The sequence below is a fragment of the Manis javanica genome, chromosome X (genome assembly GCF_040802235.1).
Source record: "Manis javanica isolate MJ-LG chromosome X, MJ_LKY, whole genome shotgun sequence".
Classification (NCBI taxonomy): domain Eukaryota; kingdom Metazoa; phylum Chordata; class Mammalia; order Pholidota; family Manidae; genus Manis; species Manis javanica.
The window spans coordinates 59,154,566-59,173,879 of NC_133174.1; the positions used below are offsets into that span (position 1 = coordinate 59,154,566).

Consider the following 19,314-nt stretch of genomic DNA (forward strand, 5'->3'; position numbering starts at 1 on the left):
TAGGAGTAGACATGTATCATTGCCAATTATGTTTTTATTTTAAATGTAGAAGTGAGATGAAATGGAGAAAACATGGTATCTCTTGCATATAATTGCTTAGGAAAGAACTAAATTTTTTCAGAGGACATAGAGGTGAACTCGATTTTAAGTGTTAGCTATGACCCTTTCATTTTCCAGCATTGAGATAAGGGGGCCATTCAGAAGAGAGAATAGTGTGAAGTTTGGTCTTACATTTTACCACAAAGGTGACTAGGTATTCAAAGGGGCTAGTTCCGAGTTTCTGCACTGATTTGTAAACTTGACTCTTTTTTTTATTACCCAGTTTGAAGAAAATTCGTGGCAAAGTCTGGAAGCAGAGAGTATCTAGTCCTCTGTTCAACACCAAACAGTACACAATGGAGCTAGAGCGGCTCTATCTGCAGATGTGGGAGCATTATGCAGCTGGCAACAAACCTGATCACATGATTAAGCCTGTCGAAGCCACGGAGTCAGCCTGAATAAAGATTCTGCAGAGGAGAATTACCCCTATACCTGAGCCTCGACCTTCTGGGGAAAGGAAACTAGATAACATACTTTTACTTATCTGTACAGTATCATGTTGCAGATGGGTGACAAATAATGATAATAGATAGCACAGCCAGACTTGCTTCCTGCATGATAGGGAGAGAGACAGCAGATGGGAAAGTGCAGTTCCACAAGGAATCTCCATAGAATTTTGCAGCAACCAGGTGGCCTATAGGTCTGGAAGGTCTGATCTCCCTTGGTCTTCCATGGGATGGTTAGTGTGGAAGGGAGATACAGATTATTCAGCCGTTCTGTGATTCCATGGACTGACTGAGTCTTCTGAATTAATTTTTTTCTTTATATTTTGGGTCGTGGAGCTCTTAAACATGTTTGGTTTCAGGTATTTTTATTCTTGTGAAGTGTGTATGATTCTCTTAAGATGAGGTTTTAAGCTAAAATGTTGCTCTTTGTTTTAGTTTCTGAACTCTTCAGATGAATGGGGACTTTGCTGGTGTAGTCTTTTTTATAGGTTTTATAAACCACTTGAGCCTATATCAGTCATTTTAGTGTTTGACCTAATGTTTGGAGCTATCAGTGCTTTGTTTAGATGATGACTCAACATTTTTAGGGTCCATTTCCTTTTCTTCCCCTCCCCCTACTTAATTTCTCCTGTAACTGGACTAACAAAACCAAGTCTGATTCTGAACACCCCAAAGTGTTTCTCTTAAACACATCATCTGGTGCCAAATGAAAATTGTTAGGAGGAGTTAATAATTATGAAGGGCACAGTTTTGGTACTGTCATTGATGATGATAATAGAGATTTTTTTGGCCTAGTTTTCAACTATTTCACCAGTGTTTTACCTTTGACTGCCTCTTTATGCTGCTTCCAAAAGTGATAGTGTATAATAAGATTTTTACCTTCCTCTCTAAAGTTTGTTTTTTAAGTGAGTCCTGTTCTTCCTATTTCTTTCAGCAGAAATGAGATCCCAGGTAAGTATAAGTATTCAAATATAGATCAGTAAGTCACAATTATCTCCAATACATGAATAACTTGCATCAAAAAACATAGGTAAGAAGCTCTGAAGGACCAGCTGTGTATATGAGTAATTCTTTTCCAGACCTTCTAGGTATTATATAAATAACTGTCTTCTGGACTTGGTCTTGAAGTCTGTATGGATTCAGCCTCAGTAGTAGTGAACTGTACTGCTGTTCGGTTTGGACTACAAATTAGACTGTAGCCCTCCTGGAGCTTGAGTTCTTGGTATTAAAAACCATAGGAATAAAATTACTGAATTTTAATAAAGTATCGAGGACTTGAGGCTTAAACAAGCTGACATATGAATATATGTTTTGTGTTGCTGTACTGCACTTATGCTATCAGTAACAGGTAATTTTTGTCTGCTAGTAGTGTTCTAGATTATGTCTTTCCAAAGTGCTGAGGCAGTGCACCTATTTTGTAGCTGCAGCTGATGCCTGAATGTATCCTAGCTGACAAATTATTGATCAATAAGAACTTGAATTTCTGAAAGGTAATTACTGTTAACCAAAATCTGTGCAAGGAGTCTCAAATGTAATTCTTGCCAGAATTACATGTTAATGAACTGTGTACCTTTTAACAGTGTAAATCAAGAAACATCAGTTTAGCGATTTCTTAATTTATTTTTTACATGATTGAAATATCAGAGGTTGCCAGCATAGTTGCAGAAAAACTGATGTGTGAAATTCACCAAACTACTTAATGTGGAATAGGATAATATACTTCCAATGCCCTCAAGGCTGTGACCTTACAGCCATTTTACATAGCACATCATTCCTCCTATAGGGATGAACTTTTTCCTGGCACGAAAAGTAGCCGCTCTCATTGAAGCTTTGCTTATTGTAATAGGCTTTTGTTTCCAGGTAACATGTCTGTGGAAGACTTACTTATGAGTAGAGATATAGATATTACTGGAAACCGATTGTTTTTTCTATTATACTCTGCTTTATCAAAAGTAAAACATTTAAATTGTGCTACATAAATTCAGATGTTGTCTTGTGATCTTTAAACAATAAATGAATGATTTGCCCCTAATATGGCTCATGTATTTTATGTTCTGTTAAATTGAGTGTTGCACAGAATAATGGGGTCATCCCATGGTGAAACTTAAATTTGAACAGCTCCGAAGAACAACAGGACCAGATTTCCCTAGTGCAGCTATGTACTAAGAATTATTTTGTTTTCTGAGCCATGTGTGGTGTAGGGCTGGGATTGGTGTATGATCCATTAAGGCAGCAAAGCCTGCACCTCCCAGCACACCCATTCATGCTTATTCCTGTTTTTTGTTTGACCTCTGGCTTGCTTTACCCTTGTAAGTCATTCTTCAAATAGACCATTCCTGCTCTGTACTGTGGTTGAACTCAAACACAGGTGTGAGGAAGGGAGGGTATCAATGCCTCAGTGAGGATGGGCTGTTTATTAGCCTGCCTGTGTTCTCAGATTAAATGAGAAAATGTTTTTCAGTAACATTTCAGGTAATTTACCTCCCAACTTCTGTGGGTTGTGACCTTCACAGCTCTAATGTGGGTTAGTGTTTGTTTCCTAAAAGATGATGGGGGATTATAGTGTCCTGTGGCCTACTTATAAACCCCCACCCTCCTCTATTTGTTAGGAATCTACATCCTTTATTTCAAGCCTACTTCAGCTCCTCCTGCCTTCAGTTTAAAGGACTTGCTTCTGTACCTTGAATAAACTTTTGCAATTTAGGAATTCATTCCAATTCTGACTCCCTCTTTACCTGAGGTACATACCACTTAATCCTAACAGCTGACATTCAGGTTCTTTGCCCAAACCTCTAAGGCACACAGCTATCTGTAACTCCCATTTTTGTGTAAGAGGCTTGTAGAGGTAAACTTGAAGTTTGTTGTAGAGATTGGGTTACTAATGATAAGCCTCTTTTATCCAATTCCCTATCAACTTAGTACCTTTATATATGTAGGCAGTTTGGTGCATTAATAAAAGTTGAGGTTTTGGAACTAGTGCTGCTAGAGTTTGCATACCGGCTCTGCCACTTTCTAGCTGTGTGATTGCTGTAAAAAGAGAATGCTAACATTGCCTATGTTTTAAAATGTAAGGACTAAATCTCCGTAAAACCCTTGAACAGTGGCCTAGCATGAAATAAACTCGGTTGTTAATATGTTTAAATGCAAGAGCATTTTATTTGTATTCTATCGGCCCAGTGCTTAAGTTGTAAAATGTACGGACGTCTCTTAGAGAAACAGGCACAATCCAAAAGCATCTGCTTCCCCGGCTTATGTTTTTCTTGGTGTGATTGGAGCGGGTGCCAAAAAGCTTCAAGTAACCAACCCCTCTTTATCTCCAGGGTTTGGAGGGTTATGGAAGCAAATGTCATAGTTCAGTACTGTGCTGTTGGATTGCTGCCTTGCTTTTACCTAGGGGTTTAGGTTACCCCTGTGCTGCCTGCCCAGCCCTTGCCTCCTGCTTGGGTGTCCCCCCGCTCGCTGCTGCTCTGAGTGGTTTGGAGTACAGGCAAGCCGACTCAGAGGTTTGGGTGTTTTCAAGCAAGGAACTGTGCTCGCTTATCTGTGTCCTCACAAAGATGAAACTTTATTCGGGAGGGTTCTGCTCAGTTTTTCCTTGTCACTCAAAAAGTTAATTTAGGGTTTGCCAAACTACAAAGACAGGCTTAGGACCCTGAATTCTGCATAAAATGGCATTTTCCGGACCAACAAGTGACACCTTGTGGAAGTGATACACCTGACTCCAGAAGCACTGTGGCTGGGCACCAAACTGAATTTAGAGTCATGAAGTTTAAGTTTGTGTTGTGACCCTGCTGTGATAGGTGGGTACAGCAGAAGGCGGGAACACATCAGTTCCGGCCGCGTGCTGAGCCCAGGCTGTGTAAAAGCTCACGTGCTGGCATTTACTGGCAGTTGCTGAGGAGCTACCCCAGTTTCCAGTCACAGAGGAGAGCTGCAATTGGCTACGCCAGAGAGGCAGCAGGAGCAGGTAGGTGACTAGTAAAGCTACTGTGGGTACTGAAGCGGGATCAATTTTGAAGCTCATCCTACTTGAGAGACTTACTTAAAATCAGGGCCGTCATACGCCCCAGACCACTGCCTGTGAACTGTGGGACTGAGATTCTGGCAAAATATCCTGTTTTCACTTTAAAAAGAAAAAAAAAACAACTTCTGGAAGGTTTTTTTGTTAGTGATATTAATCTAAAACAGATGAAAATGGGGGTTACAGTTTCCAGTGGTAGCGGGAGGGAGTTAGAGGCTTGGGAGGTGGTGTGTGGTTGGTGGGATCTGGGTCTGAACCGCAGAATACTGCCTGGCAAAGCAAGGTACAGATGGCGGGTGTGGGGAAGTGGAGTGCTGGTGGGTGAGTGAAAAGCCAGTTGACTGGTTGAGATCAGAGTAGGGGCTAGAAGTGGGGGCTGGTAGGGGTATGTGTTTGGGGGAGGTCGATGCCTGATGGGCTGGGTCTGAGGTGGAAGTCGGGTGAGTGGTAGTGTTGAGGTCTGGTTGTGGTGGGAGGGGCTCTGGGCCTGTTGGTGTAAAATCCTCTAGGGAGGAGAGGCAGTACTGGGCAGGAGGCGTGGGGATGAGTTGTGGTGTCGAAGCCTTATTGGTGCAATAATGACTGACTGGTGGAGGGACCCTGGGCCTGGGCCTGTTGGTGTAAGGCCTCTCAGGGAGGGAGGGTGGGAGGTGTGTGTGTAGGGGGAAGTGTTGGGGCCTGATTGGTACAAGAATGACTGAGGAGAGGGGCGGGCAGCCTGTTGGTGTAAGACCTCCTGGGCAGAGGAGGCTGGGGTGTGTGGGGAGATGTGTTTAGGGGGTGGGGGTGTTGAGGCCTGATTGGTACAAGAATGGCTAGGGGAAGGGTGGGAGCCTTGTTGGCACAAAACCTCCTTGGGAGAAGGGGTGGTGGGGAGGAAGGAGGGGTGAATGGAGGTGCTGAGGCCTCATTGGTGCAAGAATGATGGGAGGGGAGGAGCAGAGCCTGTTGGTGTAAGTGGTGGTGGGGAGAGGTAGGGGAGGCGGGGCACGGAAATGAAGGTGGAGTGTGGGGGAGGAGTAGTGGAAGTGTTGAGGTCTGATTGGTGCAAGAATGGCTGGGGTGGGGGAGGGGCCTGCTCCTGTTTTAAGAGCTGGGGAAGAATGGGGGTGGAGGTGTGAGGATGAGTAGCATGGGGTTGAGTGGCAGTGTTGAGTCCTGATTGGTGCAAAACCAGCTGGGGGTGGGTGGTAGAAGGGAGAGGGGCCAAGGCCTGCTGGTGTAAGACCTCCTGGTGCTAAGAGTTGGGAGGAGGCCTGGAAGGGTGAGTGGAGGGTCTGGGGCCTGATCTGGGCAAGACTGGCTGGGGCAAAAGGTGGGAACAGGAAGGTGGGGGCAGAGAGTGATTGAGGGTTGGGTGCCCGGATTGGTGTAAGGTAAGTGGAAGGTGGGAGTAGAATGTGGGAAGGATGGAGGTTACACAGAGGTGCATGTGGGGTGTGGCAGTCTGGTTTGTGCAAGACTCACTGGGGTAGGAGGACTGAGGTTGGAGGGGTGGGGGGGTGGTTGAGGGGTCAAAGCCCTGATATGTGGAAGACTTTCTTGGGGTGTGAGGTGGGAGCAGGGGGAGCAAAGGCATGGGGAAAGTGGAGGGCTGGCAGCGATGTGGAGGAAGTTAGGATCTGTTTGGGGGGCTAAGAATGCACTGGGTAGGGAACCTGGTAGCAGTTAGTGCATGCTAAAGCCTTACAATGGGGAGATAATTTTCCTGGGGGCTATAAATGAATGGTTGTCCTCCTTGCACATCTCTAACACCAAGAGGTTGAGTGACTTAACATCAGGGGCTGCCATGTGCTTTGTTTGGACTTTCTGATTGATCTGCAAAAACCTTGGTGGGGCAAGGTGGGAGAGGGTGTATTCTCCCCAGTAATTTGTATCTAGTTTTTTCCATGCAGGAAAAGTCTCCAACAAACATACTTTTCATTTTGGAGAGCAAAGTTTTGGCTTTAAATAAGGGTGAAGAAGCTGCTCAAAGATAAATGTAGAATGTAGAAATGTTTAATTGGTGCTAGGTTTTTAAAAATACTTTGTCTTAAGACCCCACCAAAAAAGAAAATTACAGACCAATATCCCTGATGAATGTAGATGCAAAAATACTCAATAAAATATTAGCAAACAGAATTCAACAGTATATCAAAAGGATCATACACCATGACCAAGTGGGGTTCATCCCAGGGATGCAAGGATGGTACAACATTCGAAAATCCATCAACATCATCCACCACATCAACAAAAAGAAAGACAAAAACCACATGATCATCTCCATAGATGCTGAAAAAGCATTTGACAAAATTCAACATCCATTCATGATAAAAGCTCTCAGCAAAATGGGAATGGAGGGCAAGTACCTCAACATAATAAAGGCCATATATGATAAACCCACAGCCAGCATTATACTGAACAGCGAGAAGCTGAAAGCATTTCCACTGAGATCGGGAACCAGACAGGGATGCCCACTCTCCCCACTGTTATTTAACATAGTACTGGAGGTCCTAGCCACGGCAATCAGACAAAACAAAGAAATACAAGGAATCCAGATTGGTAAAGAAGAAGTTAAACTGTCACTATTTGCAGATGATATGATACTGTACATAAAAAACCCTAAAGACTCCACTCCAAAACTACTAGAACTGATATCGGAATACAGCAAAGTTGCAGGATACAAAATCAACACACAGAAATCTGTAGCTTTCCTATACACTAACAACGAATCAATAGAAAGAGAAATCAGGAAAACAATTCCATTCACCATTGCATCAAAAAGAATAAAATACCTAGGAATAAACCTAACCAAGGAAGTGAAAGACTTATACTCTGAAAACTACAAGTCACTCTTAAGAGAAATTAAAGGGGACACTAATAAATGGAAACTCATCCCATGCTCATGGCTAGGAAGAATTAATATCGTCAAAATGGCCATCCTGCCGAAAGCAATATACAAATTTGATGCAATCCCTCTCAAATTACCAACAACATTCTTCAATGAATTGGAACAAATAATTCAAAAATTCATATGGAAACACCAAAGACCCCGAATAGCCAAAGCAATCCTGAAAAAGAAGAATAAAGTAGGGGGGATCTCACTCCCCAACTTCAAGCTCTACTACAAAGCCATAGTAATCAAGACAATTTGGTACTGGCACAAGAACAGAGCCACAGACCAGTGGAACAGATTAGAGACCCCAGAAATTAACCCAAACATATATGGTCAATTAATATTTGATAAAGGAGCCATGGACATACAATGGCAAAATGACAGTCTCTTCAACAGATGGTGCTGGCAAAACTGGACAGCTACATGTAGGAGAATGAAACTGGACCATTGTCTAACCCCATATACAAAGGTAAACTCAAAATGGATCAAAGACCTGAATGTAAGTCACGAAACCATTAAACTCTTGGAAAAAAACATAGGCAAAAACCTCTTAGACATAAACATGAGTGATCTCTTCTTGAACATATCTCCCCGGGCAAGGAAAACAACAGCAAAAATGAGCAAGTGGGACTACATTAAGCTGAAAAGCTTCTGTACAGCGAAAGACACCATCAATAGAACAAAAAGGAACCCTACAGTATGGGAGAATATATTTGAAAATGACAGATCTGATAAAGGCTTGACGTCCAGAATATATAAAGAGCTCACACGCCTCAACAAACAAAAAACAAATAACCCAATTAAAAAATGGGCAGAGGAACTGAACAGACAGTTCTCCAAAAAAGAAATACAGATGGCCAAGAGACACATGAAAAGATGCTCCACATCGCTAATTATCAGAGAAATGCAAATTAAAACTACAATGAGGTATCACCTCACACCAGTAAGGATAGCTGCCATCCAAAAGACAAACAACAACAAATATTGGCGAGGCTGTGGAGAAAGGGGAACCCTCCTACACTGCTGGTGGGAATGTAAATTAGTTCAACCATTGTGGAAAGCAGTATGGAGGTGCATCAAAATGCTCAAAACAGACCTACCATTTGACCCAGGAATTCCACTCCTAGGAATTTACCCTAAGAACGCAGCAATCAAGTTTGAGAAAGACAGATGCACTCCTATGTTTATCGCAGCACTATTTACAATAGCCAAGAATTGGAAGCAACCTAAATGTCCATCTGTAGATGAATGGATAAAGAAGATGTGGTACATATACACAATGGAATACTACTCAGCCATAAGAAGTGGAAAAATCCAACCATTTGCAGCAACATGGATGGAGCTGGAGAGTATTATGCTCAGTGAAATAAGCCAAGCGGAGAAAGAGAAATACCAAATGATTTCACTCATCTGAGGAGTATAGGAACAAAGGAAAAACTGAAGGAACAAAACAGCAGCAGAATTACAGAACCCAAAAATGGACTAACAGGTACCAAAGGGAAAGGAACTGGGGAGGATGGGTGGGCAGGGAGGGATAAGGGGGGGGAAGAAGAAGGGGGATATTAAGATTAGCATGCATGGGGGGGAGGGAGAAAGGGGAGGGTGGGCTGCACAACACAGAGAGGACAAGTAGTGACTCTACCACATTTTGCTAAGCTGATGGACAGTAACCGTAATGTGGTTGTTAGGGGGGACCTGATATAGGGGAGAGCATAGTAAACATAGTATTCTTCAGGTAAGTGTAGATTAAAAATTTAAAAAAAAAAAGAAAGAAAGAAAGAAAAGGGGGATTACTCCTTAACAGGATAAAACTATTGGTAAATCAAAGATCAACGCATGCTTTAAATATCCTTAATGTTGATCACTTAAAGGGTGTCAGATGATCAGCTATGGAGGTACTCTTTTCTGATAATATTCCTTTCTCTTAATTAAAAAAAAAAAAAAAGCAGTTACTGTGTGCTGACCTCCAATGAGTTCTGCACAGCGGTATAGAGGGCATGTCAAAGTGTGGGCAAAGGGTCTGTTTGTTTCTATGCAGAAGATCAAGGCCTAGCTTGGATACCCAGAAAATGAACTAAGATACGATATGAGGAGGAGCTTCCGGCATCAGCACTCTCTGGAGGACTCGTGCCGGGGGATGATCATCAAAAAGCCTTCACAGGGATCCGGACGATGCTGCGGTTGTGGCTGCATCCAGCCCACCGTCTCCTGGACTTGCCATAAGAAGGAGGAGGGAGATGTCTAGGCTGGCATGTGCATACAGTGAGACAACGAATTTGACTGGATCTGTACTGTTGGAACTCAACCAGGAGTTGGGAGGGGTGCAAGTTGTAGCACCCCAAAATCTCATGACTATAGACTATCTATGGTTAAAAGAACATATGGGATGTGAACAGATCCCAGAAATGGGCTGCTTTAATTTGTCTGATGGTTCAAGTACAGTTGGAAAATATCCATCATATCATAGATAAATTTTCACAAATGCCTAGGGTGCCTAAATGGTTTTCTTGGCTTCACTGGAGATGGCTGGTAATTATAGATTTGCTTTGTTTATGTCACCGTATTCCTATTATGTTAATATGTGTGTGCAAATTAGTTAGTAGTTTAAAACCTATACATACTTAAGGTACTATACAAGAAGATATGTCAAAGAAATAATCAATCCTCCCAAGTTTCCTTCATATGCTACATCTATAGCTTTTCTTCTTCCTTCCTAATTACAAACCTTAAATAGAATTCGTGCCTCATATCGAATTTACCGAGTATCATAATTCCTCCAGGTGGTAAAGATACCTCGAGACAAGTGCTGGGCATAGAAGCCACAGGGCATAAATCTGCAAAGAAGTAAAAAGCTAACCTTTGCAAACAATATGGCTTCTCTCTCACTTACCAACTTTACATTTCCCTGTATGGCCCCGGAAGATGACTGGTTAGCCAGAGACGGGTAAGATTCCTCAAGGGAGGAACAACCTAAGACAGGCACAGTCGCAGGGGGGCCATCAGGTGAGAATTTGGGGATCAACAGAGGTGAGGCTCAGAACCTCACCCCCCCTGCTTTGAGAGAAATCTTCTGCATCCGTGGATGTCTTGCTGCCCTTGTCTAGCCTGGATTAATACTTAGTCCATAGGCACACACCTGATCATCTGATCATCTACATTTGCCTTCTTACAGCACTAAACTATGTTTTCTACCTTTATCTTGCATCTACCTACCACTTCAGCATTTTATTAAAAATAAAAATAATAATAATAATAGGAGAAATGTGGGATCAACATATAAATCAAGTACAAAAATCAAATGAATATTCATATTTGACCTGATGGTTTATAGGTCATATTGCATGATCAAAACCGAAAGTTTCTGTGATGAATGCCCTTGTACTGTTCACCATGTAAGAATTTATTCACTCTGTAAGAATTCGTTCACCATGTAAGAACTTGTTCGTTATGCTTCAGAAGATTGGAGACTGACGAGAATTAGGCATGAGATGGATTAATGATTGTACATTGAGCATTGACCCCCCATACTGAATTTTATTGTTGTTAACAACCATTTGATCAATAAATATGAGAGATGCCCTCTCAAAAAAAAAAAAAAAAAAAAAAAAATAGAAAAGCAAAAAAAAAAAAAAAAGAACAAGAGGAATTTATAGGAACCAACATGTAAATAACTCCAACACCTATTATTGAATAAAAGTCAGATACATAAGTGAAAAAAAAAAAAATACTTTGTCTTGAGGGCAGATGCAGATATTCAAAGAAAAAGCTGGCCAGTTGAAGATGGAGGAGGATGATTGCTGAGATTTGAAAAATTCTAATTTCTCTTAGTTTAGTCCTACTCCATTGGCAAAATGACTTTCTCAAAAAGTATGTATTTATTTCCTTTGGAGTCTGCAGTGTGTATAACTGGATTAGTCACAAAATGAGAATTGTGAAACGGGATCTTAGATTTATAGGAGACCAGCATCCTCCCCAATGCATTAATTCTCTGTGTAGTATTCCTTTTAGCTGCCATGTAGGCACAAGTCCATGAAGCAACACAATGCACTGCTGAGTACGTGTTAATTTCTAGAAAGTTCTTCACTCTGATGAACTTCAAACCTGTCCGTATGTTACTTCCATCCCATTGTTCACAGTGCTGCCCCCTAGAGATATGCAGATGAAGTATTTTTCTTCTCCCAGGTAAGGAGCTATTTTAAGATGTCTTTTCTCTACTAAGTCTTCTCCCTCCTGGAACACTGCCCTGTTTCCCTCCTTCACAGACAAGCACGTAAGCATATGATTTGGGAGAAAGTAGAAACCATAGAGAGTCTGGAAATAAACCCAAATACATAAGAACATTTAGTTCATGAAAAAAGTGGCATTTCAAATCAGAAAAGATGGGTTAGTCAACAAATAATTTGAAGATAATTGGCTGACCAATTGGGAAAAAAAATCGGATTCTTTCCTCATTATTTCTTATACCAAAATAAATTACACATGGATAAAATATTGAAAAATAAAAAAGACACCATTAAAAATGTTAGAAAACATAGTTGGATTTTGTTTCCCAATAATTTTGGAGTGAAGAAAATCTAAGTTTGATATCAAACAAAAGCATACAGATGGCAAATAATAAAATGGAAAAATATTTGTATTACCTATGATAAAAGGCTACTTTCCTTAATCTACAAAGAACTTTTATAAATCAACTATTAAAAAGAGGTGAACAAACAAATAGAAAATGGGCAAAAGATTTAGAAAGTAGTTCTTAGGGAAAAAAATACAATTGGCTCATGGACATTAAAATTTATTCAACTTTTAATTATATTACCTATATTTAAAGAACTGAAAAAATTTTAAACGAGGTACCATATTTATATGTCAGATAGATAAAGATTTTTAAAAATGTGATAATACCCAGAGCTGGCAAATTTGTAGGGAAACAGGTAATTTCATGTAGTCCTGGTGGGAATATAAATTGGTACAAACTTTTTGGAGGGCAATCTGGCAATATGAACATTTTTAAATGGCCATGTCCTCTGATCCAGTAATTCCACTTCTAGGACCTTTTCTTTCATTTTGAGAACAATTTTATTTAAATTCTGTATTCATATAATTTACATATACATAGGTGCATAGATGTGGTTATATGTTCTTATTGTAGTTTGCTCTTACTTCTCTTGATTCCTTTCCCCCTTCTCCTGTGTCCTTTCTCCCTGTAATCCATGTTCATTTAATCATATTCAGGCACATGCAGACTGTTTTGGTCTCTGTTTAATTCGGTGGAAGAAAGCTATATGACTAAATTACTAGTACACAGAAATACATACAAGGATGTTCATCACAACTTTGTAATAGCACAAATTTGAAAGAGCTAAAATGTCTTAAGGGTGTGCATAAATTATGGTTCATCCAAAGAATGTGGTAAGAGCTATAGGTACTGACAGTGGAAAGACTACTAAGCTATATAAAGTGAAAAACTGTAAGCTGCAGAACAATTACATATAGCATAACACTTTTTTTTTAAGGTGTGTGTGTGCTTGACTTGTTCTAGTATGTGCTTATACTAAAGAACTTCCTAGGTATTGAGTTACCTTGTCTCTGGGGAGTGGGATGGTTGGAAGAAAAGGGGCAAAGTGTTCCTCACTCCTCTTTTCAGTGCTCTTTCTCAGTCACAAAATTATCTGGTAAACATTTCATGATAGTCATTAAAATGGGATTAGCAAAAGAATGCAGCAAACAAACATTGAAAAATATATCTTAACTGATAAAAAGTGCTAATTTAAAAATTACTTACCTCCTAAATCAGCGGATTTAAAACACTCCTCTTAGCCTCTTCAACAGCTTGTGTTGGCAAAACTGGACAGCTACATGTGAGAGAATGAAACTGGATTACTGTCTGACTCCATATACAAAAGTAAACCGAAAATGGATCAAAGACCTGAGTATAAGTCATGAAACCATAAAACTCTTAGATGAAAACATAGGCAAAAATCTCTTGAATATAAACATGGGTAGCTTTTTCTTGAATGCATCTCCTCGGGCAAGGGAAACAAAATAAAAAATGAACAAATGGGACTGCATCATGCTAAAAAGTTTGTTTACAGCAAAAAACACTACCAGCAGAACAAAAAGGCATCCTACAGTATGGGAGAATATATTTGTAAATGACATATCTGACAAGGGGTTAACATCCAAAATATATAAAGAACTCACGTCAACACCCAAAAAGCAAATAACCCTATTAAAAAATGGGCGGAGGATATGAGCAGACAATTCTCCAAAGAAGAAATTTAGATGGCCAACAGGCACATGAAAAGATGCTTCACATCACTAATTATCAGGGAACTGCAAATTAAAACCACAATGAGATACCACCTCACAGCAGTTAGGATGACTAACATAGAAAAGAATATGAACAACAAATGCTGGTGAGGTTGTGGAGAAAGGGGGACCCGCCCACACAGCTGGTGGGAATATAAATTAGTTCAACCATTGTGGAAAACAGTATGGAGGTTCCTCAAAAAACTCAAAATAAAAATACTATTTGACCCAGGAATTCCATTCCTAGGAATTTACCCTAAGAATGCTGCAGCCCAGTTTGAAAAAGACATGTGCACCCCTATGTTTATTGCAGCACTATTTACAATAGCCAAGAAATGGAAGCAACCTAAGTGTCCATAAGTAGATGAATGGATAAAGAAGATGTGGTACATATACACAATGGAATATTGCTCAGCCATAAGAAGAAAACAAATGCTATCATTTGCAACAACATGGATGGAGCTAGAGGGTATTATGCTCAGTGAAACAAGCCAGGCGGAGAAAGACAAATACCAAATGATTTCACTTATCTGTGGAGCATAAGAACAAAGCAAAAACTGAAGGACCAAAACAGCAACAGACTACAGAACCCTAAAATGGACTAACAGTTGCCAAAGGGAAAGGGACTGGGGGATGGGGGTAGGAAGGGAGGGAGAAGGGGAATAAGGGGCATTATGATTAGCAGACATATCATGGGGGTGGGGCATGGGGAAGGCAGTATAGCACAGAGAAGACAAGTAGTGACTATAGCATCTTACTATGCTCATGGACAGTGACTGTAATGGGGTATGTGGTGGGGACTTGATAATGGGGGAAATCTAGTAACCAGAATATTACTCATGTAATTGTATATTAATGATACCAAAAAAAAGACAGTATAGTATGTAAAAAAAATATTCCTCTTATACTACTGCTGCTGATTGTGTACTGATATAACCCTTTGGAAAGGATTAAGCAAGTGTACCAAGACCTGTACAATTAGTCTTACTTTATTTTTATTTTTTTTATTTTTTACTTTGGTATCATTAATTTACAATTACATGAGCAACATTATGGTTGCTAGACCCTCCCACCATCAAGTCCCCATTACAATACAGTCACTGTCCATCAGTGTAGTAAGATGTTCTAGAATCACTACTTGTCTTCTCTGTGTTGTACTGCCCTCCTTGTGCCCACGCCACATTATGTCTGCTAATCGTAATGCTCCTTTTTCCTCCTTGTCCCTCCCTTCCCACCCATCCTCCCCAGCCCCTTTCCCTTTGGTAACTCTTAGTCCATTCTTGGGTTCTGTGAGTCTGCTGCTGTTTCATTCCTTCAGTTTTTTTCTTTGTTCTTATACTCCACAGATGAGTGAAATCATTTGATACTTCTCTTTTTCTGCCTGGCTTATGTCACTGAGCATAATACCCTCTAGCTCCATCCATGTAGTTGGCAAATGGTATGACTTGTTTTCTTCTTATGGCTGAATAATATTCCATTGTGTATATGTACCACCTCTTCTTCATCCATTCATCTACTGATGGACACTTAGGTTGCTTCCATTTCTTGGCTATTGTGAACAGTGCTGCGATAAACATAGGGGAGCATATGTCTTTTTCAAACTGGGATGCTGCATTCTTTTATTCTATTTATTTATCTATCCATTTATTTACCTGCTGACTTGCTTATTTATTTATTTACTTTTTTATTTACTTATTTATTTAATACTGCCAGGAAGAACTATTAGTTTTTTTTGTATCATTACAATTACATGAGGAACATTATGTTCACTAGACTCCTCCCATCACCAAGTTCCCCCAACATTCCCCAGTGCAGTCATTGTCCATCAGCATAGTAAGATGTTGTAGAATCATTACTTGTTTTCTCTGTGTTGTACAGCCCTCCCCTTTCCCCACCATATTATACATGCTAATCATAATGCCCCCTTTGTTTCCCCGTTCCCCCCTTATTCCTCCCTTCCCACCTGTCCTCCCCAGTCCTTTACCCTTTGGTAACTGTTAGTCCATTCTTGGGTTCTGTGAGTCTTCTGGTGTTTTGCTCCTTCTGTTTTTCCTTTGTTCTTATACTCCACAGATGAGTGAAATCATTTGATACTTGTCTTTCTCCACTGGGCTTATTTCACTGAGCATAATACCCTCCAGCTCCATCCATGTTGTTGCAAATGGTAGGATTGGTTTTCTTCTTATGGCTGAATAATATTCCATTGTGTATATGTACCATGTCTTCTTTATCCATTCATCTACTTACGGACACTTAGGTTGCTTCCATTTTCCATACCGGGCTGCTGCGTTCTTAGGGTGAATTCCTAGGAGTGAAATTCCTGGGTCAAATGGTATTTCTATTTTGAGTTTTTTGAGGAACCTCCATACTGCTTTCCACAATGGTTTGAACTAATTTACATTCCACTATCAGTGTAGGAGGGTTCCCCTTTCTCCACATCCTCGCCAACATTTGTTGTTATTTGTCTTTTGTATGGTTGGCAATCCTTACTGGTGTGAGGTGATATCTCATTGTGGTTTTAATTTGCATTTCTCTGATGATTAGTGATGTGGACTATCTTTTCATGTGCCTGTTGGTCATCTGAATTTCTTCTTTGGAGAAGTCTGTTCAGATCCTCTGCCCATTTTGTAATTGGATTATTTGCTTTTTGTTTGTTGAGGTGCGTGAGCTCTTATATATTTTAGATGTCAATCCTTTATTGGATATGTCATTTATGACTATATTCTCCCATACTGTAGGATGCCATTTTGTTCTATTGATGGTGTCTTTGCTGTACAGAAGCTTTTCAGCTTGCTATAGTCCCACTTGTTCATTTTTGCTTTTGTTTCCTTGCCTGGGTAGATATTTTCATGAAGAAGTTGCTCATGTTTATGTCCAAGAGATTTTTGCCTATGTTTTTTTCTAAGAGTTTTATGGTTTCATGACTTACATTTAGGTCTTTGATCAATTTCAAATATATTTTTGCATATGGCATTACTCAATGATCCAGTTTCATTCTCTTACATGTAGGTGTCCAGTTTTGCCAACACCAGCTGTTGAAGAGGCTGTCATTTCCCCATTTTATATCCATGGCTCCTTTATTGTATATTAATTGACTGTATATGTTTGGGTTAATGTCTGGACTCTCTATTCTGTTCCACTGGTCTGTGGGTCTGTTCTTGTGACAGTACCAAATTGTCTTTATTACTGTGGCTTTGTTGTGGAGCTTGAAGTTGGGAAGCAATATCCCCCCTGCTTTATTCTTCCTTCTCAGCATTACTTTGGCTATTCAGGGTCTTTTGGGGTTCCATATGAATTTTAGAACTGTTTGTTCCAGTTTGTTGAAGAATGCTGTTGGTATTTTGATAGGGATTGCATTGAATCTGTAGATTGCTTTAGGCATGATGGCCATTTTGACACTATTAATTCTTCCTAGCCAATAGCATGGGATGAGTTTATATTTGTTTTGAGTCCTCTTTAATTTCTCTTAAAAATGTCTTGTAGTTTTCAGGGTATAGGTCTTTCACTTCCTTGCTTAGGTTTATTCGTAGGTATTTTATTCTTTGATGCAATTGTGAATGGAAATGTTTTCCTGATTTCTCTTTCTGCTAGTTCATTGTTAGTGTATAGGAAAGCAACAGATTTCTGTGTATTAATTTTTTATGCTGCAACTCGCTGAATTCCGATATTCTAGTAGTTTTGGAGTGGAGTCTTTAGGGTTTTTTATGTACAATATCATGTCATCTGCAAATAGTGACAGTTTGACTTCTTCTTTACCAATCCTGATGCCTTTTATTTCTTTGTTTTGTCTTATTGCCATGGCAAGGACCTCTGGTACTATGTTGAATAACAGTGGGGAGAGTGGGCATCCTTGTCTTGTTCCCTATCTTAGGTGAAAAGCTTTTAGCTTCTCGCTGTTCAGTATGATGTTGGCTGTGGGTGTGTCATATATGGCCTTTATTGTGTTGAGGTATTTGCCCTCTGTAACCATTTTTTTTGAGAGTTTTTATCATGAATGGATGTTGAATTTTGTCAAATGCTTTCTTGGAATCTATGGAAATGATCATGTGGTTTTTGTCCTTCTTTTTGTTGATGTGGTGGATGATGTTGATGGATATTCAAATGTTGTACCATCCTTGCATCCCTGAGGTGAATCCCACTTGATCATGGTGTATGATTCTCTTGATGTATTTTTGAATTCAATTTGAAAATATTTTGTTGAGTATTTTTTGCATCTGTGTTCATCAGGGATATTGGTCTGTAATTTTCTTTTTTGGTGGGGTCTTTGCCTGGTTTTGGTAGTACGGTGATGCTGGCTTCATAGAATGAGGCTGAAAATATTCCCTCCTCTTCTATCTTTTGGAAAACTTTAAGAAGAATGGGTATTATGTCTTCTCTATATGTCTGATAAAAGTCAGTGCTGAATCCTTCTTGCCCAGGGGTTTTGTTCTTGGGTAGTTTTTTGATGACCACTTCAATTTCTTTGCTGGTAATTGGTCTGTTTAGATTTTCTGTTTGTTCCTTGGTAAGTCTTGGAATGTTGTATTTTTCTAGAAAGTTGTCCATTTCTTCTAGGTTTTCCAGCTTGTTAGCATATAGATTTTCATAGTATTTTCTAATAATACTTTGTATTTCTGTGGGGTCCATCATGATATTTCCTTTCTCATTTCTGATTCTGTTTATGTGTGTAGATTCTCTTTTTCTCTTAATAAGTCTAGCTAGGTTATTTATTTTCTCAAAGAACCAGCTCTTGGTTTCATTGATTTTTTTTCTATTGTTTTATTCTTCTCAATTTTAATTTCTTCTCTGATCTTTGTTATGCCCTCCTTCTGTTGACTTTGGGCCTCATTAGTTCTTTTTTTTCCAGTTTCAATAGTTGTGACTTTAGACTATTCATTTGGGATTGTTCCTTCTTTAAATAGGCCTGGATTGCTATATTTTTTCCTCTTAGAAGTGCCTTCTCTGCATCCCACAGAAGTTGGGGCTTTGTGATATTGTTGTCATTTGTGTCCATATATTGCTTGATCTCTGTTTTAATTTGGTCATTGAGCCATTGATTATTTAGCAGCATGTTGTTAAGCCTCCATGTGTTTGTGAGCTTTTTTGTTTTCTTCGTACAATTTATTTCTAGTTTTCTACCTTTGTAATCTGAGAAGTTGGTTGGTATAATTTCAATCTTTTTGAATTTACTGAGGCTCTTTTTGTGGCCTAGTATGTGGGCTATTCTGGAAAATGTTCCATGTGTACATGAGAAGAATGTGTATCCTGCTGCTTTTGGGTATAGATGTCTGTTAGGTCCATCTGTTCTATTGTGTTGTTCAGTGCCTCTGTGTCCTTACTTATTTTCTGTCTGGTTGATCTGTCCTTTGGAGCTAGTGGTGTGTTGAAGTCTCCTACAATGAAAGCATTGCATTCTGTTTCCTCCTTTTATTCTGGTAGTAATTGTTTCACATATGTTAGTGCTCCTGTGTTGGGTGTATGTGTATTTATAATGGTTATATCCTCTTGTTGGAGTTCCTCCTTTATCATTATGTAATGTACTTCCTTATCTCTTTTTACTTTCTTTGTTTTGAAGTCTATTTTGTCTG

The 19,314-nt window shown here is 39.7% G+C and overlaps 1 protein-coding gene across 2 annotated transcripts in view; it reads left to right on the plus strand.

Annotated features, from left to right (window-relative positions):
• Positions 1 to 2,577, plus strand: part of OGT (O-linked N-acetylglucosamine (GlcNAc) transferase) — a 46,502-nt gene extending 43,925 nt beyond the window's left edge. For both annotated transcript variants that reach the window (XM_017659551.3, XM_017659553.3), the window contains exon 22: positions 323 to 2,577. In XM_017659551.3, the coding sequence (XP_017515040.1) occupies positions 323 to 497 (175 nt within the window). In that variant the 3' untranslated portion in view covers positions 498 to 2,577. The remainder of the gene's footprint in view (positions 1 to 322) is intronic.
• The last annotated feature ends 16,737 nt before the right edge of the window (positions 2,578 to 19,314 follow it).